Here is a 23,596-nt window from a genome sequence, read left to right on the forward strand (position 1 = left end):
GCATGGGTATAGCTAAAAACCAAAATATTGTTTTTTTTTTTTAATTATTATTTTTTATTGAGCACAGTATACAGCGGGATATCTTTAGTATAAAACCTAAGATCTGAAAACTGGATTTTTAAGGTTGTTTCCAGAATTACTTCATGCAAAGAGCACAGGACTTCAGGACAGCAGAAGCACTTTTGGCGGGGTCTAGCACACCATCAACCTGTCTTTGCTGTCCAACAGCTCATCAAAAAAGCCCAGACTGGCTTTGTGAAATCAATTAATGGACTAAAGCTCAATGATTCTGTAACAACCTTAATGCCAGTCAAAAGAAATGGAATGAGCTAGTGATGATTCTCTTATCATCGTTGGTGCAGTGGAATAAACCATTCAAGGGTTTCCTTTTTATGACTCGTATATTGAAGCTCTTATGAAGGAAGATTAGTTCTCATTTCCTGCTACTGCTGCGTCTTCTGTCTTCTCTGTTATCACATGGCTTCAGTCAGTTCATAGGTCCCTTCCCTTTTAATCTGTCAGAAATACTTAAAATGTTTTGCATCATTTTTGCAGTTCGCTAGCCAAGACAGTAGCTGAACCATTCCCCAGTTCTATTTTAAAATATTAGCTCCGTAAGATGTGGTAATTATTTCTGGAGGGGAGTGTGCAGCTCTGCAGTTTCTCAGGATTTTACACTTCATTTCTCTTTTAATACTTTTGTTGAGATACTGTCTTTCTTGAGTGCGGAAAATCTGTTTAGTGTTGTAGCAGCTGCTGGGTCAGTTGTTTATTGATTTGGTTCTACTAATTGTGTGCGTTTTATATTATTGTGGAGCTTTGTCCTGCTCCCTTCCCAAGATAATATTTCTCTATATTATCCTAATGAACAAAGCATCACAGGGGCAGGAGGGGAGCGGAGAGTGTCTTCTCCTTGGCTCCTTGCTGAATGAGGTGGTTTTTTTTGTTTTGGTTTTTTTTGTGACGCTCTGAATAAACGAAAAGATCCAAGCAGAACTAAAGGAGCCCACTTTCTGTCAGGTTCCTCACACATCCACGGATGTGAAAAAAAAAAACGGACCCAGGTCAGGATCCCCTCGGACCCCTGGCACATGGGGGATGGGGGGTACACACACAACATGGGGATCCCTTCATTTAGAAAATAGGCTAAAAAGATATCTGTTTACGTAGTAATTATAAACCTTTGAAAAAGCCATTGCTTGGGAACCATTTTAGAAAATATATTATAAACAGATCTGACCCGAGTCCCAGCCACCCCTAAAAGGACTTCTCCAGTAAACCGTGGGCAAGCAAAGGATGTTTTAATTCTTGATCCCGATGCCTCGTTCTCTCTGGTAATTTTCCACGCTCCCAGAAAGACAAGGGACACAGCAGCTGTGATGTGAATGCTTCTACTATGGCTACTGAAGCTGGACTTGACATGGGCCTAGAGGCAAAAGGCTTTGTAGCCCTATGCCAAGTCCCCTGAGCTAGTCCGTTTCTGCCCCAGGAGGCTTGTTGCATGGAAAGTGGAGCCATGTTGAAACCCAACGCTGCCTGTGGGGCCTTTACTACAGAAACACTTTAAGGACGTAATCTTAGCAGACGGGGACTGTGAAATGATAAGGATGTCTTGCATGGATTGAGTATCGTTCCTTCCCCTCCCCCACGACTAAAACCATATATGGAATCTTGCTCCATCTGCTGACAATCAAAGAGAGGACACACATACCATGATGAGCCTTATACCAAAGGAGAAGACACGAGTCATTGCAAAGTGCTGTAATGCACCTCCCTGCGGGGAATTTGCACAATCACATTCTCTTTTCTCCACTGTATAGAGAGGACAGCATACTGTAAGGAAATTTTAGACACGAGATGCTCTTTCAGGACATCAAGTTTAAGGAGCAGGAATTCAAGAACCAGGCTCAACTTGGTGGAACTAGAAAACAAAGCAAGAAGTTACTACTTACCTGATAATTTATGGATTCATCTGACTGAATGCTAAGAAACACAGGATTTGTTCCTTCTCATTAGCAGTGGTCATCCAGCAAGCAGCAGATCGTACAAAACCAAAACATCCCCACCATACTGAGAAATCAGGTACAGAATGAACACATCCCAGGTTTCAAATGCCACTTACCCTCTGCAGGAACTGCATGTGCACAGCATGTGATTTTCAAGTGGCAAAGAAAGCAAACATGAGATTGACATCATAAAGCAACCACAAAGAGGTAACCCAGAAAGGTTTTATTTGTACATAACTTGAAGCAGCAGAGAGGTGTTTTAAATGTTGAAAAACATATCTACATGTTCTGTGTATCAAGATCTGAACACAGTCTCATCTGTACATAGACATAGATATATATTTTACATGTGTATGCTACACAAGAAGACACATCTGTGCAGGGCTTGTCCATGAGCCTTTATCAAAATAAGCGATGAGATCTTCAGAAATATTAAACAAGAATGTCCCTGGTAAAAATCAGCAGTCTAATGTCAAAATGAAAAAAAAAAACTAAAATGAGGGTGCAATCATAAAGGAGGTTAGAAATGTTTGTGGGCCCAGAGAAATCCTCTGGGCTTGTGCTGAGCAAAGCTACATTCTGAGGTTTTGCTAACCAACTTTGTCTTCCTGTGCAGGCACAGAGTCCCATGCTCTGCGTCTGCAACAGAAAAATGCTCTGAAAACCCGAGCCCAGGGCTTTCTCCACACAGCCAATCAGCTTTCAGCTTTACTGCAGAGCACCTGGGGCTGGCTAACCACTTAGATCACCCCAAACAATGTTAAGAGCCAGACAGATGCACAGCTTTCCTGGTCTCTGCAGACAGGAGAGAGTGTACCGAAATATCCCCCACCTTCTGGTAGGGAAGAATGCTTACTACATTTCTTTTATTTAAATATGTATGTATATATAAAATCCTTTTCAAATGTGAAATAGGCAGATGATTTATAAAAAGTGGTGTTTGTGATGTCTCTTATGGTATAAGGGACATCATCTCGCAAAACATGTAACTTACTATGTATTAGAAGCTTTGTATTAGTCAAAATAAAAAGCACATTGTTTAATAGCTACACATTAACCTATTAAATACCTACAGAATGAGCTACAAAAACAACTGCTAACTTTTAAAAAATACAGTTATTTAAAATGACTTAAAAGGAAAAAAAATATTCTAAAACTGGTGCTGTCTGCCAGAAATTACAAATCAAACATCTTCTGGGTTTTCACATAACAAAATATACAAGTGATAACACCCCCCCACCACCATCACCTCCACAGGAAACAGATTTTTCCAAGGAATCAAAATGGTTTTATAAACAGACATCAGTGCACAGCAAAGCTTCCCCACGTCTGGTATCTGTTGAGTTGAGCTGGCTAAGCGAGTCTTCAATGCACTCGTTAATTTTGTCCAGTTCGTCTGGAACTGTCTGAAGAATAAAATTAATTACAGAATGAATCTGATGGAGACCTGCACCATACAAAACACACACACACACACAACCAGGGCAAGATGCACGAGTCCGCCAGTCCCAAAACTGTTTCATGGATTTTCTAGGCAAAGGAAAACGGGGTCTGTGGCACTGGGAGTCATGCATAGGGCAGAGTTTACAATTTAAAGTGAGACCCCTCCCCTCCCCTATCCCCAAACCGGAGGTTCTCAAATCTCGTCCTTCAGATCTCCAAACAGATCTGGTTTTCAGTGTCTCCATAATTAACCTGGTTCTCAGCAGAACACTATGCAAGCAATTATTCTGTGCATTCATTGATGCCAAAGAACTAGACCTGTCTGGAGGGCCTGAGCTCCATTGCTCTAATTTTAAACATTCTCAGCTCGGGCTAAACCTAAGCTTGGTCTGAGTTAAGCTGCATTCGGATGCGTATTCAGTAAGGAGGTCATTTTCAAAAGGGTCTAGGCACGAAAAACCGGGCCTCACCGTGTGAGCCGTTTTGGCATGATGTTCCTTAGCTTAGCGCAGTTGCAATTTTGGCTCTCGCCATCACGGGTAATGTTCAAAGGAGAGCCTGCGGATAAAACAATATTGGACGTGCAGAAATGGCTGTTTGTAGATTTGGGCCCCCCCCCCTCCCCCCCCATATGTGGACAAACGTACCCGCCTCTGTCATGTGCGCACATAAATTTACCAGGAGTGAGTGAAGGCATTTCTGGGGGGGGGGGGGGGGGGGGGAGGAGGTGCGGCTGGAACTGGGGAGGGTTTTTTTTTTCACTCAGAAGCATAACTTTTACATTTTAAAAAGCACATGTAAATGTTTATGAAAAATCTGTGTGGACGATTTAGCAGGCACAGCTTGTGCAGGTGCATCTGGCAGGAATATTTTCAAAGCGGACTTATGCAGGCCTGCCTGCCCGTCCTGGAAATGACCTGTGCCTTTGCCGATTTCTTTCTCCTCCCTTGCGCGATGCTATAAAATGACTCCCTCAGAGGGTGATTTGTACATGCGTGTTACTTCATTGGAACGTCACGCCCGCTCTTCACAGGCCTCGACTTACAAGGGTGTGTGTGGAGCGGGGGAGGAGATGTAGATGTCCCACACAGATGTTTAAAAATCAAAAACTATGTGCACTTGTTTTGGTAGTAGGGGGGAAGTGTGTGTGGTGGAGCAGATAATGTAAAAGGGACGCCGCGGAAGTCGACTCGTTCGCAGGCTCAGAGACCCCCGGGCTATTTTACATGCACAAAATCCGGGTTTATGTGCGGAAGTAACTTGGAAAGTTAGCCCCTGCAAGATAGCAATTTTCATCCAGCCTCCACGGCTGCGAACTACCTGTGACCATTTCACTTTGAAGATTGGCAAGTGCGACGTGCGTGCGCCAGTAGCGTCCGAGGACTCTGCGCCGGCTATTTGCCTGGGTGCCTGAGGGGAGGGCTAAAAAGCGCTCGCGCCTCTGAAAATCGAATGTGCGCGTGCTGGTTGCTCTCCCCCACCCTGAGCACGTCCGCGGGAATGCCTCTTTTTAATGCATCCAAATCTGCGTGTGCTAAAGCAACCAGCGGGTGCTTTTGGCCGCTCTGGGGGCGGCAACTGGCAGTCAGGCCTTTGAAAATTGCTTCTCATTTTGCCCTCCAACACTGCCCTTCCCCACTACATTTTCGATCTGCAAGGATGCCTGTAGCATGGAGTTTGGATATATTTTCGTGGTCACAGGCTCTTCGAGTGAGAAGCAGAATGTTCTGGAACGATTCTCAAGCTCCCGCATTCAAGATCCCTCCTCCGATCTGTACCAAATTCACGGAACACATCATGAAAAATCATGGCTTTTACCACAATACCTTTCATAAATCCATTTGCAATAATTTCCTGCTTTGTCATCTTTATTCTCGAGGCCTTCCTGGTTGAGTGCCAGCACTGACCTGCTATCGCTTGTAAGTTTTACTGAACCCCCCCCCACCCCTGGACAACACCGTACCTCTCCCTCCACTCCTCCAACGATGACAAACCAAGGTCGATACTCCCCCGTCTGGTGTGGCGCCGGTTCCTTATCCTCCCCCCCCTCGCTGGGAAAGAACTGTTAAACTCACCAAATGCAGTCGCTTTAGTAATTCTGCGGCTTTCTTCCGGAGCATTTCCAATCTGAGCTCCGTCGCTCTGATCCTTGTCTCGCACCAGCTTTGCTTGAGCTGGTACAATTCTGAAGCCTCGGAGGAAAGCTGCGTTGCCCTCTGAAGTTTATCAAGCAGCGTTCTCTCGTACTGCTTGTAATACGCCGCCATCACCTAAGGAGAAAGCCATGGAAGTTATCGTGGGGTGGGGGATCCTTCACTAAAGCTTTGGAGCGGTTTCGTGTTTTCCAAGTATTTTCTGAGCTCTTCCGACGCTGCGGGGGCGATGGAACAAAGCGCTCGTTCGCAATGTTTGGTTAAAGGAAAAAACGAATCCAGGTTACCCGGGCTGCTGCACAGAACTGTCGGCCTGTTCCTTAGGGTCTTCCAGATAATCTTCTGATTGCTTTTAAAGATCAATACCAGGCTGGACTTTTATCCCATCGAAGCTCTTGCTATCTGTGGTCAGCCCTGTGCTGCTTTGTGCCGGCTCTGTGCCTTTTACAGCCTTTTGTTAGCCAAAGATTGCAGGGAAAATCTAACAAAAGTTAGCGAGCTGCACCCTGCAAGCAGGCGTTTGCTAATTTTTATATTGCTCCCTAAATGGGCAGTGTCCCTTTAAATATTCTACCCTGAAGGAATTAGGTTACAGGAAAGGACTGAAATAAATGTTTCCATTCTTCCCCCAGGAATGATGACCACCTTAATGGGAAATAAAAGCTCACGATGCCTGCATCAATGCACCTTAAGTAAATCCAGCAGGATATCCTGAACACCTTTCTAGTCCCCATCCATCCATATCTGTTTCGGTTCCTCCCTCACACAGACCAACACAATCTCATCTGAAGAATTACAGGGGTACATTTTAAAACAGCGCACACCGGATTTTATAAGGTACGCACGTAGCTGCGCGTACCTTATAAAATCCGGGGTCGGCGTGCGCAAGGGGGTGCACATTTGTGTAACTTGCGCACGCTGAGCCCTGCACGCGCTGCCCGTTCCCTCCAAGGCCGCTCCGAAATCGGAGCGGCCTCGGAGGGAACTTTCCTTCCACCTCCCCCCACCTTCCCTTCCCTTACCTAACCCACCCCCCCGGCCCTATCTAAACCCCCTCCACCTCTGTTGCACAAGTTACGCCTGCTCGAGACAGGCATAACTTTGCGTGCACCTGCTGGCTGCCGCGCGCCATGTTCCGGTCCGGGGGCTGGTCCGGAGACCGCGGCCACACCCCCGGGCCGAAACCACGCCCATGGCACCGCCCCCAGATGACGCGCCAACTGCGTCACGCCCCCGACACGCCCCCTGATGACGCGCCGACCGCGTCATGCCCCCGACATGCCCACCCCAAGAAAGCCCCAGGACTTACGCGCGTCCCGGGGCTTTGCGCACGCCGGAAGCCTATGCAAGATAGGCTCGGCGCGCACAGGGGCGTTTTAAAAGGGTTACGCGCGTACCTTATACGCGTAACCCTTTTAAAATCCGGCCCACAATGTTTCCCGAGAGAGCTACAACGTAGATAATGTTTCCAGTAAGAATAAAAAGTTCTTTTTGTTTTAAGCAAAGAACATATCAGGCTGAACACACCTAGCTTGAATAGCAAACTTACTGGTGACAGTGTTGTGAGGGCTCCCTCCTCCATGCGCTGAAGCAGATCTTTCGGCAGTTTGTAGTCGGGCAAGAAATGCAGCACGATTTCTCTAAAAAATGACAGCAAAGGTCATAGGAATTGGACTCGGTGTTTACTTTCAGCCTGTTTCCCCCATCTCACCACATGAAAAGGAGCTGGCAGAGTCCTTGGGGGAAGGGACCTAGTCCATCCATCGCCTGCCGCCAGACAGAAATCCCCATCCCAGATACAAATCTCCACTGAAGGCAATTTCCTGGCCTCCTCCCCTCCCGGTACTGTATTTCCATGATAGACTGAGTGTAGGGTTAGCAGTTTCACAAGTAATTCATACCCTCTCCCACAGGCAAGTGCAGTAGAGATGTGGTAACATTTTTTTCTTAAGAAAATGAAAACAAAATCTCCCTGCACGAAAAGGGGCAAAGCCAGGACTGGCTCAACCTGTCCAAGGCAACCTGGAGTCATCTGATAATGCTATATCACATGCAACACTTTAAAAATGCTGCATAAATCAATACATCTCCGGTAAAGGCCACAACAATTGAGCAGTAAATACTGCTCAATGGGGGTTGCTTTCCCCAGGGCTTGCCCTGCCCACAACCCTTTGGTCTGAAGACGCCCCAGCAACAAACGAGCTTCCCATTGTAAGAACAGTTTACTTGATGCGTGCCAGCACTTTTTCAGCCATTTTCACGTCAAGCGGAAGGGAATCGGGGCTCCTCGGCACAGAAACCTCAGCCGTTCCTTCACATTTTCCACCAGAAGTTGTAAAGCTACAAGGACAGAAAACCAAAACTTCAGCCTCAAGATGTGGTTGGCTACGTCTGAACGCAGAATTCAGTGCTTCTGGAAGGCGCTCGGTTGGCAGCATGGAAGAGCAGGAGTTCTCCATGTACCCCGCAAGAAATTCATGACCTTAGACACAACGTGCAACGTTCACCATGAGGGCACTTCCCAACGGCATTTCTGTGGGTAGAACAGCCCTTTGCCCAGGGAAATGGGGGTCTTTGAAAGCTTCAGGTAAAGGGACCTGTGCAATGCTTTTACCTGCTGATACAGGTGGTGTTCGTAGGGATGGAGTCGGAGGGGATAGCTCTTCCACATGTACTTTTTTTGTTAGGCCCTCAGCACTCAGTACTTATGGGTGGCACATGACTTGATTCTTCCTATATTGAAGCCCAGCACTCGCACTGATCCTTCTGTAACCAAGAATACCGTGGCCGGCCAGCAGTTGCCCTTGCACTGCGATTCCGTTTTTCCAACCCCGCATTTTCCACCCCTGCTGCACCGTAGGGGAGTGGGGGGGGGGGGGGGGGGAATAGCGCACTTTCAGCCAAAAGATCTTCATTCAAAAATTGGAAGAAGGATCCAACAGAAGAAAATAGGATAAAGCATAAACATTGGCAAGTTAAATGTAAGACATTGATAAGACAGGCTAAGAGAGAATTTGAAAAGAAGTTGGCTGTAGAGGCAAAAACTCACAGTAAAAACTTTTTTAAATATATCCGAAGCAGAAAGCAAAAACTCACAGTAAAAACTTTTTTAAATATATCCGAAGCAGAAAGCCTGTGAGGGAGTCAGTTGGACCGTTAGATGATCGAGGGGTTAAAGGGGCACTTAGAGAAGATAAGGCCATCGCGGAAAGATTAAATGATTTCTTTGCTTCGGTGTTTACTGAAGAGGATGTTGGGGAGGTACCCGTAATGGAGAAGGTTTTCATGGGTAATGATTCAGATGGACTGAATCAAATCACGGTGAACCTAGAAGATGTGGTAGGCCTGATTGACAAACTGAAGAGTAGTAAATCACCTGGACCGGATGGTATACACCCCAGAGTTCTGAAGGAACTAAAAAATGAAATTTCAGACCTATTAGTAAAAATTTGTAACTTATCATTAAAATCATCCATTGTACCTGAAGACTGGAGGATAGCAAATGTAACCCCAATATTTAAAAAGGGCTCCAGGGGCGATCCGGGAAACTACAGACCGGTTAGCCTGACTTCAGTGCCAGGAAAAATAGTGGAAAGTGTTCTAAACATCAAAATCACAGAACATATAGAAAGACATGGTTTAATGGAACAAAGTCAGCATGGCTTTACCCAGGGCAAGTCTTGCCTCACAAATCTGCTTCACTTTTTTGAAGGAGTTAATAAACATGTGGATAAAGGTGAACCGGTAGGTAGATATAGTATACTTGGATTTTCAGAAGGCGTTTGACAAAGTTCCTCATGAGAGGCTTCTAGGAAAAGTAAAAAGTCATGGGATAGGTGGCGATGTCCTTTCGTGGATTGCAAACTGGCTAAAAGACAGGAAACAGAGAGTAGGATTAAATGGGCAATTTTCTCAGTGGAAGGGAGTGGACAGTGGAGTGCCTCAGGGATCTGTATTGGGACCCTTACTGTTCAATATATTTATAAATGATCTGGAAAGAAATACGACGAGTGAGATAATCAAATTTGCAGATGACACAAATTGTGCAGAGTAGTTAAATCACAAGCAGATTGTGATAAATTGCAGGAAGACCTTGTGAGACTGGAAAATTGGGCATCCAAATGGCAGATGAAATTTAATGTGGATAAGTGCAAGGTGATGCATATAGGGAAAAATAACCCATGCTATAATTACACGATGTTGGGTTCCATATTAGGTGCTACAACCCAAGAAAGAGATCTAGGTGTCATAGTGGATAACACATTGAAATCGTCGGTTCAGTGTGCTGCGGCAGTCAAAAAAGCAAACAGAATGTTGGGAATTATTAGAAAAGGAATGATGAATAAAACGGAAAATGTCATAATGCCTCTGTATCGCTCCATGGTGAGACCGCACCTTGAATACTGTGTACAATTCTGGTCGCCGCATCTCAAAAAAGATATAATTGCGATGGAGAAGGTACAGAGAAGGGCTACCAAAATGATAAGGGGAATGGAACAACTCCCCTATGAGGAAAGACTAAAGAGGTTAGGACTTTTCAGCTTGGAGAAGAGACGACTGAGGGGGGATATGATAGAGGTGTTTAAAATCATGAGAGGTCTAGAACGGGTAGATGTGAATCGGTTATTTACTCTTTCGGATAGTAGAAGGACTAGGGGACACTCCATGAAGTTAGCATGGGGCACATTTAAAACTAATCGGAGAAAGTTCTTTTTTACTCAACGCACAATTAAACTCTGGAATTTGTTGCCAGAGAATGTGGTTCGTGCAGTTAGTATAGCTGTGTTTAAAAAAGGATTGGATAAGTTCTTGGAGGAGAAGTCCATTATCTGCTATTAAGTTCACTTAGAGAATAGCCACTGCCATTAGCAATGGTTACATGGAATAGACTTAGTTTTTGGGTACTTGCCAGGTTCTCATGGCCTGGATTGGCCACTGTTGGAAACAGGATGCTGGGCTTGATGGACCCTTGGTCTGACCCAGTATGGCATTTTCTTATGTTCTTATGTTCATTTGGAAACTGAATGTGTTTGCGTTATTGACCGGAATTGCCTCTTTTTTTTCCCCCCTGTGACTAAAGGCACACACGCTATGGAACCCAAATGTACTTTTAGCCATATCGGGAGGGGGGAGGGCAATCTTCAATCAGGCCGTTCTACCCGGGCAAATGCCTTTTGAAAACTGCCTTCCATATACTGAAAAACCTTACAAGCTACTCGGCGCCCTCCCTTACCTTTCCAAGATCTCGAATGGGGACGTGGTCTCCTCTGCTTTAACTGTTCCCATCCTCCCAACAGAGATGCGTCCGTCTGCCTCCATCTTCAGTGGATTTAAAGCTATGCGCGCACACACATACACACACAAAACAAAGAAAAAACCCCAACTTTTATCCTGATTATTACTGACTAAAAGAGACAGAATATTATCACAATCCAAGCCAGGAAAGAAGAGGGGCCATGCTTGACAAAATGTAAACATAATGAAGAAAAGTCACTGGTATTGCCACAAAAAAAGCCCCCACCCCATTTAAAAGTAGCCACTTTTTAGCCTCTGTACACGTGAGCAGTGCCATCCAAAGGAACGTATCCGGATAATGTTCGCTTTACTTCATCTCTGCATCCATGGAGGAAAGCCAGGATCCTGGACGATGTGCTCCTGGGTACCTGAAATAACACCTTGGCAAGAGGGTAGCAACAAAGAGGTGGAGATGAGAATAATGGGCAGCTGGCACAGCGACGGGAGGCACCTGGCTTTGCCCTCTGAGCCACTGGAGGGACACTGAGCAGAGGAAGTTAGCATAAAGGTGGACACCTTGCACTGATGTTGCTGAGAGAACTAGGTCAGAGCTGCTCCTCCGATAAAATTAGCTCTTTGCACACACCCTCTTACTCTTGTCGAGGTCTCCCCTGCTCCCCAATTTACCTTTGTAATTCACTGCACGTTCATTACTCTCTCCGTAGACCAATGACTCTTCGGTGCAACCTTCATCCACTATCACCTAAAGTCAGATGGAAAGTTTTGTTCACAATTTTCTCTCCTAAATTCCTTGAGACCAAAACTCCAGAAGAGCAGGACCCAGATAAAACAGAGGCCGGCAAAACAGTGAAAGGGTACAAATCATCTCTTGGGATATCAGGATTGTGGGGACAATCATTCTCCTAAATTCTTTCTCCCCTTTGGTTGTTCCCTCGTCCCCATATCTGGAACTTTATCAGCTGGGACTGTTCTGTTTGGACAGGGCCCTTTGTCCGCTGGCCTTCCACTGGTTTGCCTCGGAGCAAACACTAAACTGCAACAATGTGCCACTTTGCACAGAATGCGATGGCAGATAAGGCACGAACATCCCTGATGTTATTTTTCGGCTTCCACATTTGAGACTGCCAATGCATAGCCAACAGGGCTTCCTGCGCCATGACACTGTCCTTTGCAGCCTTGCCTCTGCTCTAAATGTTTCCAGGCTGGAAGGAGGAACAAGTCCTTGTGGTGTGAGCTTTCTTCCTGCATGGCAGTTATGTCTCAAGTATTTCATCCCCAGGATAATTTAGACAAAAGCCTTACACAAATAATTTCCGAGTCTTCATTTTCTGTTTCATCTAGACAGATAATCTCTGGTGGCCCTTTGTCATCTGCTTGCTTGCTTATTTTCGGAGGCAATCCCTAGAATAATGAAAGACTCTCAATAAGTATCAGCAAACTATGAACATGACAGTTCTGTAACCAGTAGATTTCTTTTTTTCTTTTTTTAATTTCTTTTTTATTGCTTTTACAATAATATATCAATAATAAACATCTTAAAAGATATCCATCAAGAAAATGAGCATTAATAAATCTTGTTACAAGAAATTCTCAAAAGAAGAATACATTATATGCCTCATACACAAACAGGTAGCGAGGAGGGACAGCCTTAGAAAGAGCAATAAACCGTGAAATACATAATAAGAAATATGAACGTGAGTAAACGTATTCCCCAATATTACGTTGCCTAAACATTCAGAGCTACTAGGTGTGCGAGTCTAGAAAGATCCTTAGTTGCCACAGTTCAAAAAAAAGATATTTAACATCTTCCAACTTGATTTAACATTTGCATGGATACTGCAATATAAAATTAGTCCCTTTGGATAAAGCCTCATCTCGCATTAACAGGAATTTGTTTCTCCAGAGTTGTGTTTGCCTCGTCACATTGGGATAGATCCACAGTTTCTGTCCATAGAATAATGATTCACGATTACGAAAGAAGAATCTTAAGATGGTATTTCGATGAGAAAGAAATGCGAATGTAACCAATAAAGTTCCACGTTTATTAACGACCATCTCATGCGACTGTTCCAATATCTGAGTCAGATTTAATGAGGCTTCTTCTGAAATATTATTCAATATCAAACCCTCAGACTTAGGTAAGTAATAGATTTTTGTTATCACCGGCATGGTGGGTTCAGGCAATTTTAAAACCTGCGACAGATAACTTTTAAACAACTCGTTAACAGGCAAAGATTTAATACAAGGAAAATTCACCACCCAGAGATTACAACCCCTCAAATTTTTTTCAATATTTTCCAACCTTTTTTCAGTTATTAAATCTGACCGAACCATATTAGATTGTATTTCTCCAAATTCTGTAAACTTTGATTCTAGAACATTTAACTTAGTCCCGCAATGAGAGATAGCATTCTCATTAGCTGAAACTTTTATATTTATTTCCACAAACACTTTTGTAAGGTTGAGAATCGACGTTTCCAATGATTTTATTGCCTGCCAGAAAACTTCTAAAGTTCAAAAATGGCGCGGGCCAACCATTGCTCCTACCATGTGACAGGGGCCGACCAATGGCACCGATAGCCTCTGTCACACAGTAAGGGCAAAGGGCTATCGACGCCATTTTGATTAGTGGCAGCCAACGGCCTTAGAGGGGGAGATCGCTCCCGGGACCCTGCTGGACCACCACGGACTTTTGTGGGTTTGCTTATTGTTTTGTCGCCCTCCTGAAACGCGACGAAACAGGAAATAGAGACGATATTTCCTATTTCATCGCAAATGAATGCACATCCCTACTGGTAGCTATAAAACCTGGATTGGGTCAAAGATGGTGTGAATCAGGGAGAAGCATTGCTAGTAAACTCAGCTGCTGTAACCAGTAAGTCACAATGCAATCGCACTTTGCCTAAACATCTCAATAGACAGGTCCCAATAAATTTGCTTTGCGGTGTTTCCTTGTGTGAGCCCTCGGCTCTGACTTTAGTACGGTGACTGCTGGGGTGAAGGAATTACCGTGCAACACACAGACCTGGAACACCCGACTGAGCTCCAGGGCTTCTGACGAGGAAAGCTGGGGCTTTGCACCCTTCTTGCGAGGCATCCCGGCTGAAATCTTGTGTTGTAGAGGAACCTGCGTGGCATGAGCTGGCTGTTCTCTGGGATCGAAGTCCGAAGAGGCGGATCGGGCAGCCACTGCTCTTCGTAAACGTCTTCTGAGATGCAGATTTCTCCGAAACGTTTTTCTCTGCCAATGAAGAAAACGATTATCAACCACATAATTCTCCATATGCTGCTCTTCTTTTGATTTCTTGGCCTGCGTCATTAGTCAGGAAGCTTTTGTCTTCACTTTGCCAGCAGAAAACAAAACTAATGTGAACCCTCATTAGTTGGGCTTCCAATGTTCACCCAGATCCATTAATCACACCAGCAAGTTCAAAATGACCTTTAAAGGAGGTGAAACTCATGCCTAGGCATTCATTTTCCAGCGCTTTCAATGTGACCCTTCCAAAAATGACCTCAGTTTCATCAGGCTGAAGGCATTTTCAACCCCAACTGAAATGCTTCTTCATTCTGCTCAGATTTCTAAACCCTCCAGTCTGTCAGGCATAATGGGTGAAATTCAACTAACCTAAATCCGGTTCTGCATCCGGTCTCTGAAAAGCAACAGGAATGGCTTTCAAATACTCACACTGATGTTCGGTGTGATGACTTTGCTGCTCTCAGCTGGGTGCTGGATAACTGTGTGCGGCTGGACCATGTGTACTTTCTAGGAAACAGTAAGTCCAGGTTTATTTCATACCAGGAGAAGATAACTTTGGGTTCCACTTTATTCTATGCTCTATGTCACAGCTTTTATCACTGAAATGGGTCGCTCCCATCCTTACATGTGGATGTTATCTTAATGAGAAGACACCAGTCCATGTCATTTCAAATTGCAAAAATTTGGGGGGGATCGAGGGGAAGATAAGCCAGCATGAGATACTCAGCTGATGATCCATCCCCAAGTAATACAGGACCCTGATATTCAGCGCTACTTAGATGGAAAAGAGGCAACTTATCTAGTTACGTGGCAGCCATTTAATATTTGGCTACGGTCAGTGGCTGCCACGTAGCCAGCTATGTCACTAATCCGGCTAAGTAGTTAGCCAGATAACCAGTGGGTGGATCGGGGCAGTGCTAATTAGCCAGCTAATTTACAGGGTCATTTATGAAATCATGTTAAGGACATTATCGCGGGCGTTAGGGCCCTATCGCCCGTGATAACACCATAACACATGCAATAACGCATCGCAAGATGCGAATGCAAAATCTGAACATGTAGTCAAGTGGGAGGAGTTTATGAAAATGAAGGGTGCTTAACGTTGCATGCGACAAGGTAATGCACGCCATCGCGGGATTTAACGCTGGAAATAACTACACCTTTTTTCCTGGTGCTATGCCTGCAATAGCTGATTGGTAGGAGGGCAGGGCTCAGACGACACAGACAGAAAATTTAACTTACAGTCTACAGCGTTTGGGGCGATGGGATCTGCAATGTCCGTGTAACACCACTGGGAAGGCGATCGGGCAAAGTAAAAGTGCATGCGAAGGACAGGAGGGGGAAAAAAAAATCGAGAAACTCAGGGGTGATCAGAAAGCGTAGGGGTTTCTTTGCACTCCTATCTCCTTTCCCTGTCCAGTTTCATTTACGATTTTGAGTTTCTCCCTTGCTGTCCTTCGGCTTTCGTGGGTTTTTTCCCCCAACTTAATTTTTTATTCAACTTTAAATCATTCGCATGAACTAAAGCAACGAAAATAAGCTACAAAGAAAAAACACTCCAACAGAATATCAAGCAATGCAATAACAGGCAAAGAAAAACTAAAGGGAAGTAGCTCATACAAGTCTTTATGGAGGGTGATTCAGAGACTCGTAAGTGAATAAGGAAAAACGAAGCAGGCGCTTAACTACACCAACCCCTTAAAGTCCCACAGCTCTTACGCCACTGTAGATTTATCTAAGAGAAACTTCTCTAAAAACATATTCATTCCCTTTTTTATTTATTTATTTATTTAAAATATTTATATTCTGTGTGTAAGCGGAGCACAATCACATTAAAAAAAAAAAAAGCATTACCAAACAAGGCAACGAGACACATACACAGAAATCTCAAGTGAAAAGTGGCTCCAAGAACAAGAACACAAGGTTTTTGGGGTTTTTTTGTATTTAAATCTTTTATTGGTAAAACATAATGTTAACAGTGACGTTCTTGTAATAAACATAACGTTCTCTTACTGTTTACATGTTGTGTATTATATGTGTATTATTCCACTGAAACTGAAGAACACAAGGTTTTAACTGAAGGAATTACTTCCTTCTTGCCTGGATCGGCCGAGATGCAGCTGGGAAAATCTGGATTTTCTAAGGGATCACCAGTGACACCCAGCGAGCGCAGAAGCATGAAACAAGATCCTGTCCGGATTATCTGAGAAGCTCTAGCAAAGAGACGAGGGAACCGTGGTGGCCAGACAATCCCCATCACTGTTGCGTCACTGAACGAGGGCTTGATTTGGGTACTACTGGATGTTTTCATAGGCTTCAGGGGGTAGCTCACCTTTTGCTGTAAGGCTTCCAATCTCTGTTGATGCCTCTGAATGGAAGCTGCAAGGATTTTCTCTTTCTCATTCACCGACTCAGGTGTTCTACTCAAAGTGCCCAGGGGCATGGCAGGCAGCTGTTCTGGTTTGTCACAACTGCAGAATCAACCACAGAAAAGTAAACATTAAAATAGGAGAACAATGTCTTAAGATATCATGGGGAAGGGACCTTAACCAATCCTAAGTCTTGCGTTATAAAACATTGTCAGCCGGTAAGGACCGCTATGCTCACCAGTCTGCCAGTGTAAAAGCAGACTCTGCTTGGTCTCTGGTCATCTCCCTCTCTTGGCCTATATGCCCCAAACCTGCCTGAATTGTGTTTTGCTACCATATCTGCCCGTAGGTTATTCTGGGCATCTACCACCTGCTGTTTTTGCACTGCCCTTCTCCTAACTAGGTCAATCATGTTTTCCGTCTCAGGTCTGCTGCTAACACTTCTGAAAAACCCAACAAGGTTGGATCTGTTGCTTCTGGACCCATTCCGATATCTGGGGAGAAAGACTGATACTTCACTTTCAATGCATATCCAGCATAGCTCTCTGCTTCAACAGCAAGGGGAATGAAGATAAGTGGATCTATATACAGACAACCAACAAGGACTGAATTACATAGTCTGGGTAGCTTATGGCGGTGGTTAATACCCCTAACTAATTAAGCTATTTCACTTGGAAGCAGCTCCAACACTGCTCTCTGCATTAATGGTGGGGGTGGAAGGGAAATAGAACCAAAAGGTTACTAAGAGCCAAGAGTAACAGATAAGTATGAGAAAAAAAAAAAAGTGCGGAACTTGCTGGGCAGACTGGATGGGCCGTTTGGTCTTCTTCTGCCGTCATTTCTATGTTTCTATGCTAATTGTTCCCTTCCTTTCCGTATGCAAAATCATTTCTCTCTTGTAACACAGAAGCGTGGTGGCAGAAAAAGATCCTACAGCCTATCCAGTCCGCCCATCCACTCAACCAATTCAGCTCTACAATCCCTGCCACTCCCCCAGAGATCCTCTGTGTCTATCCCATGCTTTCTTGAATTCATATACTGTCCTTGTCTCCACCATCTCCATTGGTGGGCACCATTCTATGCGCCCACTACTCTCGCCATAAAGAAATATTTCCTTGGATTTCAGAGAGGGTAGTGGATGTACGGAACAGACTTCCAAGATTTTCTAGAAGTGCCCCTACCCCAGCAGCTCAGATGAACTTGCAAAATGGATGCCCCAAACCCAAGAAGCACAGACAGCGTCCCAAAATTAATATAATTTAGGAGCCACTTGGGCCTGGGGGGGGGGGGGGGGGTGCTGCGGAAGTGATGTGTTCAGGCCTCAGAGAGGGAGAGAAGGCGGCAGCCCCAGCACCAGTAGGCTTGTTCCTTGCAGGAAGCAACCTTCCAGCCTGGCAAGGGGCCCCTATAGCAATCTGGTGAGGTCGGGCACGGAAAACAGAGGGAGAAAACCAGTCCCTCCCCCCCCCCAAACTAGCATCATTCAAGTCTCATACTTTGTACCTGTTGCTGAAATGACTGAAATTAGGGAAAAGTGCAATATTTGATGAGCAATTTCCATTCAGATTTTGGTTTCATGTTTATCATTCTATGCCACAAATGTGATAGCTTAGTAACTCATCACAGCACAGAAACCAATAGTCTTGGAGCAGCTCACCTGTTAGCGGAGGGATTTGGATTCTCAGTGCAAGTCCAGATACCAGATCGGTCTCCCCTGTCGGCGTCAGTGAAGAAAGGTAATGTCCGCCATTTAAGGCAGAGGTCTGACAAAGAAAGAGATCAAAGGATTGCACAGACACACAATACACTAACGGTCCAGCTCTAGCCTCACAGGCCATCTGACGTTCCAAACTACCGGCACGCAAACTGTGATATCCAAAAATGAGGATGTAAAGGAGATTTTTGAGACCTCACTAGGCCCCCTTCTTCTTCCATCACCCTAAAGAAGGGAGCTGCAAGGTCTTGGGAGCTCAGGTGCTCCAGTGTTAAACCAACAAAAGGCATTGCAGCCCGCACAGTTTCTTCAGGACCAATATGACTCCTAGAGCTCCACCTGACTGAATTACATATATAAGTTATAAAATTAAAACATGCTTAACAAGGAGCACACCGACAAGCCTGACATGTTCCCGGTGGGTATTCAGCGCTAAATTATAACGTTTTATACCCAGAGCATCAACATGGAATTAAAAAGAACAAGAAACAGCTGGAGCAGTGACTCGAGCACCTGATGTTAACATCAATGCCTACAGCATAAGGGGCTTCAAGTCTATCTTTCTCCTTGCCTTTAAAAGATAAGGGGAAGGATTCCAGGGGGCACCTGTCTGTGATCTGCTCCAGCCCAGCAGAAAACTGCCCCCCAGGTGGAATGGGGCACCATAGCTCCACACACCAGACTTCTGCTGGAAGATCCTTGTGAAATGGTGCAAGCAATAGGAAAGCCCCTTAAAATCAAGAGTATTTTTTGAAGGCAGAAGGAGCAGGTAGGCATTGCTCTCTCGTGTATTTTCAAAGGGAAGGAGGATGCGGGAGGCAAGCTCCAAGATCCTCCCATCACAGTGGATCTCAACAGCTAAGTTTTTTTTTTCCCATCGTGTAAACATCTACCCCGACCTGTCTGGTTTCTTCTGCAGTCCTCCAACCGCCCCGAAAACAGTCTGATAACCTACCACACTGAGCCATGGCTGGAATCTCCAATGCACGCCTCCTCTTGTATTGTGTTGCATCTGAGGGTGCCTCGAACCACTTCCCAACACCGCCCAAGTAACCAAATTCATTCCAGAACTGAACAGCTCCTTTCTGACCTTGAGGGAAAGGAGAGGTCAATGAGACAGCCTTACAACCTGGACACTATTCTGCATGCATCTCCAAAAAGCCAAGGTGGCAAAAACGTAGTGTCTAAGCTAAAATGTGCTACTCATGAATTTTTCAGTGCTTATTACAAGAAGAACAAAAATGGGAGTAATAAGTGGGAAAAAAATAACGCAATATTTTTCTGGGTAAATATCATTTTGGTCCCTTGCTATGAAGAAAGATAATCATTATATTTAAGAACAGTACAGTTAACCAAATGCTGTCCAACAGCCCCTCAGGGTAGATGATGATGAAAAAGCTTTAACTGCCCCCTCTTATGCAAAGTGACATAATTGAGGAGGATGGGGGTAATTAAATTTCCATCTTGAAAATCTGAAATGCCGAAACAGCACTGGAGGGCAATAGTTCATTTTCCAGATAATCAGAGAATATCAAATTCAATGATTTGCCATCCAGAACCTTCCCTAGGCTTTCCATTCATCTGAAAACAAATGCAGAGAGAGTTTGGCGTACTTACATATGCCACAGTCCTTCCAGTACTGCGCTAGGAAATGCCCCAGGGTTTTCAGCAGATGGTGATACTCCCTGACGCTGAGAAAGCCTTGCTTGTTGAGAGTGGGCGCCATATATTCAGAGGGTACGTTCACCAGCCCCATCACACCAGCCCCAGTGCTGCATCAAAATGAACAAAAGACAAAACACGGATAGCAAATTTGTAAACCTCAACCACAAATCAAATTCTAGCAAAGAGGAAACGTTCTATCAATTAAGAAACTGCTAAGAAAAAACTCCCCAAATTCCAGGTCTTCATGTCCCCTGACCTTCCTCATGCCTTCTCTCCCTTATGACCCACCCATTCCAAGTCCTAACACAGTACGACCTTTCACACTGCACTTAGTAGTATCGACCCCTGCTATATGTCTGGCAAGAATTTGCAGACAGGAATATACTGCAGAACATTATACCCATTTAAGTGCAAAATTGCAAGCCATACACCATCATCCAGAAAATAATGCTCCCTGGATCACTGAGGGTGATCATATGGTCAATGAGCCCTATGACTAATTCTACTGGGCTCAGATTCTCAAATGAAAGCGAATGAGGTCCCACAGTTGCTGGCACCGACCACCACCTTGTATCTCTGAATGTTTGGCACTCGGACCGAGTAAAATCCTCTATCCCTTTCCTTGGTGCAGGAGTTGCCTGGCCAGGTCTAGACTAACAAAAGGAATGCATTGTTTGAAAAATGGGGAAAACTATCTGCTTGACAGTCTCAGAGCTTCGGTCCAATGGATTTAGCGAGAGATACATCTCCCCCAAATTCTCTAGTGTGGAAGCAGTGACAGGGGAATGTAAATCTTGTGCAGACATGAATGCAGCAGCAGTACACCTCAGAGAGGCACTGGTTTACACAAATCATCAGACTTTCATTCTAAGCATGCCAACAATCTTGGAATGTTTTTTTCTGGGAAGGTAGAGGAATTACCCTGTTACAAATCACCGGAAATTCCAAAACACTAAGTGGTAACGGGAGTATTCGTCCCTCCTTCGGGATCTTCCGGAGGCAGGAATGTGGGCCATGAGTCGTCACCATGATGGGGAGACTCTGGAGTCACATCAGGAAGCCAATTTATGTGACATTTATTTTATTTATTTATTTATTTAAGTTTTTTATATACCAACATTCAAGACAATAGTCCCATCATGCTGGTTCACATGAAACAGGAGTGCAAAATAAACTTAAAACTTGAACAATAGTGTGGAAAAAGCAGTTACATGTAACAGGGAAAATAGAACTTGGAGTAAGAAAGAAAAAAGGAAAAGGAAAACCAGATAATTACATATAATTACATTGTAAGAGGTAGATAACAGTGATATTGATGGTGATGTAAGTTGATTGTTAGGAGTTAAATAATATTGGAGTTTGGAAAAGCCTGCATGAACAGCCAGGTCTTGAGTCTTTTCTTGAAGGTTGAGAGGCTGGGTTCCATTCTAAGATCTGGGGGGATGGAGTTCCATAAGGTAGGACCGGCTGTAGAGAAGGCCCGATCTCTTAGCGTAATGTGTCTGGTAGTTTTGGCTGGGGGTACTTGAAGTGATCCTTTGTAAGCATCTCTTGTCGGTCTTGTTGAGGTGTGTAATCGGAGGGGGAAATGAAGGTCAATTGGGGCTAGTTGATGGATGTTTTTGTATATGGTGAGAATGGCCTTGTAGATTATTCTGAAGTGGATGGGTAGCCAGTGGAGGCCCATTAGGATAGGGGTTATGTGGTCTCTTCTCCTGGTGTTAGTGAGTATACGGGCTGAGGCATTTTGAACCATGAAGTTCAGGGGCAACTGCACGTGCCTAGAAAGCTGGGCAACAATTTGCAAAGTTCTGCCGAGAGTGAGTTTGCAAAGGGAAGGTTGGGTTTTGTGATTTGTCTGGGCAGATTTGCATGGACAGTATGAGACGTGCAAGGCACAGATTATTCGGTTGCTTTCTGCAAGCCTCAAGACCTGGGTTAGTTGTTGCTGTGATGACGTGGAGGCTCAGAAGTTTTATTTAATGGCACAGTCCACGTTCACCAGAGGATACACATCTCACTTTGTTTCAGGATGAAAAAGAAAATGACTCAAAGGTATCAGCATTTTTCTAGCTGGTTCAGCTCTCTTTTTGACCCAAGGCCTGGAACTTTAAAATAAGAAAGCTGAGAATTACTCTGAAACTGAAATTTCTGAGAGGGGTCATAAGCCAACAGTGCTGTATTGGAGAAGTAAATGAGATTAAAGCAGCAGGCTGAAAACAAGGGGAGCCAAGGCTGAAATCGCGCGGCCACTCCTAGTGACCTCTGGTCCTATTTACTAAACATTTTTCCCACAGACACAGAATGGGAGAAAACCATTAGGGGCAGATATTCAAACACTACTTAGCCGGATAAATTGGATTTATCCAGCTAAGTGGCTGCCATTGAATATCTGGCTATACCACTTAGTTGGATAAGTCACTTGTCCAGTTAAATAATTAGCTGTATAGTCATTGGATGGGCAGAGGGCTAATTGGACGGCACTACCTATCCAGCTAATTTAGCTGAATAAGTAGCAATATTGAGCCTTATCTGGTTAACTTAACTGGATAAGTTAGACTTGCCCCATAGCAGCTCTAAAGTTAGCTGGATAAAACTTATCCGGCTAAGCAGTAATTTATCTGGGAATATTCAGCTGATTAGCTGTCCAGCTGCATATCCCATCTAAGTTAAACAGATAAGTCTATCTGGCTAACTTGGATAGTTGGCTATTCTTTGAATAGGTACCCAGTAGTAACTAATCCTCAGACTGTAAGCCCTCTGGGGACAGGGAAATTCTTACTGTACTTGAATATAACTCGCCTTGAGCTACCAATGAAAAGGCAGGAACTACATTTAAATAAATAAATAAAATAAATTATTAAGAGGCCCACTGCAGGTAGCAGGCATCCCCAGCGGGGCACCTCCAAAGGAACACATCAAAGGGGGTTGCTCCTTTGGGAGTGATCGGGAGAGTAATTTCTTTTGTTTTATTTGGGATGGGAAGTGGTAGTCAGTGCTCACCTCTGCCCTTGGTGAGAGAGGGGACCTGTGTTGGAGGATGTGTCAGTGGTTTTTCTGTATTTGTTGATGTCATGCAATATTTTGATAAAGTTATTTTATTGCATTTTGATTATTATCTTGTGAACCACTCTGAGTTCTCTTTTGAAGAAGGGTGGTTTATCAGCATAGATTGCACTGTATCTATCATACGTTGGCCCAACACAAGTTGTCACATCCTGCAAAAAATGTAGCCTTCTCCCAGAGCAATAAAGGCTACCAGAATCCTGTGCTACATGCCAAGTTCTCAGTTGTTTTGGAGCAGTCTGAGGATATGACATGTCGGGGGCAGGCAGGGGTGTCCGTCAGTAAGAGAACACTTACTAAGTATCGTAATGTGACTGCTGCCAGACCTTCTCGTACATTCGGATCAAGCGACTGTTGTTGTACAGGAACATCCCATCCTGGCTCCTGTTTTCAATGTTTATTCCGAATATTAAGTGAAACTCCTTTGGCTTTTTCAGGTCTCTGAAAAGTAAGGGAGCAAAAAAAAAAAAAAAAAAAAAATCCAGAAATTATTTTCAAGTGGATCAAAATAGTAAAATGTGTACAAAGCAGATTAATAAATTCAGGTTCCATGCAGAACGAAGGCCAGCGCTGATTTAGACTGGGAAATGCAAAGAGTAACCCGCTCGGCCTCATGGGGAATGCGGTTAAGGAAAAGCTTCCAAGCACAGACCACCGGAAAAGAGGGC

At 44.4% G+C, this 23,596-nt stretch overlaps 1 protein-coding gene across 1 annotated transcript in view; it reads right to left on the reverse strand.

Moving 5' to 3' along the window:
• Window positions 1–2,245: 2,245 nt before the first annotated feature.
• Window positions 2,246–23,596, reverse strand: part of MORC1 (MORC family CW-type zinc finger 1) — a 40,170-nt gene continuing 18,819 nt past the window's right edge. Inside the window, exons 14-27 of the mRNA XM_029578041.1 lie at window positions 23,226–23,369; window positions 19,815–19,969; window positions 19,153–19,287; window positions 18,141–18,246; window positions 16,447–16,585; window positions 14,544–14,621; window positions 13,884–14,099; window positions 12,161–12,259; window positions 11,525–11,600; window positions 10,836–10,938; window positions 7,829–7,942; window positions 7,152–7,242; window positions 5,525–5,719; window positions 2,246–3,412 (exon numbers count right to left, since the gene is read on the reverse strand). Coding sequence (XP_029433901.1) covers window positions 3,296–3,412; window positions 5,525–5,719; window positions 7,152–7,242; window positions 7,829–7,942; window positions 10,836–10,938; window positions 11,525–11,600; window positions 12,161–12,259; window positions 13,884–14,099; window positions 14,544–14,621; window positions 16,447–16,585; window positions 18,141–18,246; window positions 19,153–19,287; window positions 19,815–19,969; window positions 23,226–23,369 — 1,768 coding nt within the window. The 3' untranslated portion in view covers window positions 2,246–3,295. The remainder of the gene's footprint in view (window positions 3,413–5,524; window positions 5,720–7,151; window positions 7,243–7,828; window positions 7,943–10,835; window positions 10,939–11,524; window positions 11,601–12,160; window positions 12,260–13,883; window positions 14,100–14,543; window positions 14,622–16,446; window positions 16,586–18,140; window positions 18,247–19,152; window positions 19,288–19,814; window positions 19,970–23,225; window positions 23,370–23,596) is intronic.

Source organism: Rhinatrema bivittatum, chromosome 15 (assembly GCF_901001135.1).
Source record: "Rhinatrema bivittatum chromosome 15, aRhiBiv1.1, whole genome shotgun sequence".
Taxonomy (NCBI): Eukaryota; Metazoa; Chordata; class Amphibia; order Gymnophiona; family Rhinatrematidae; genus Rhinatrema; species Rhinatrema bivittatum.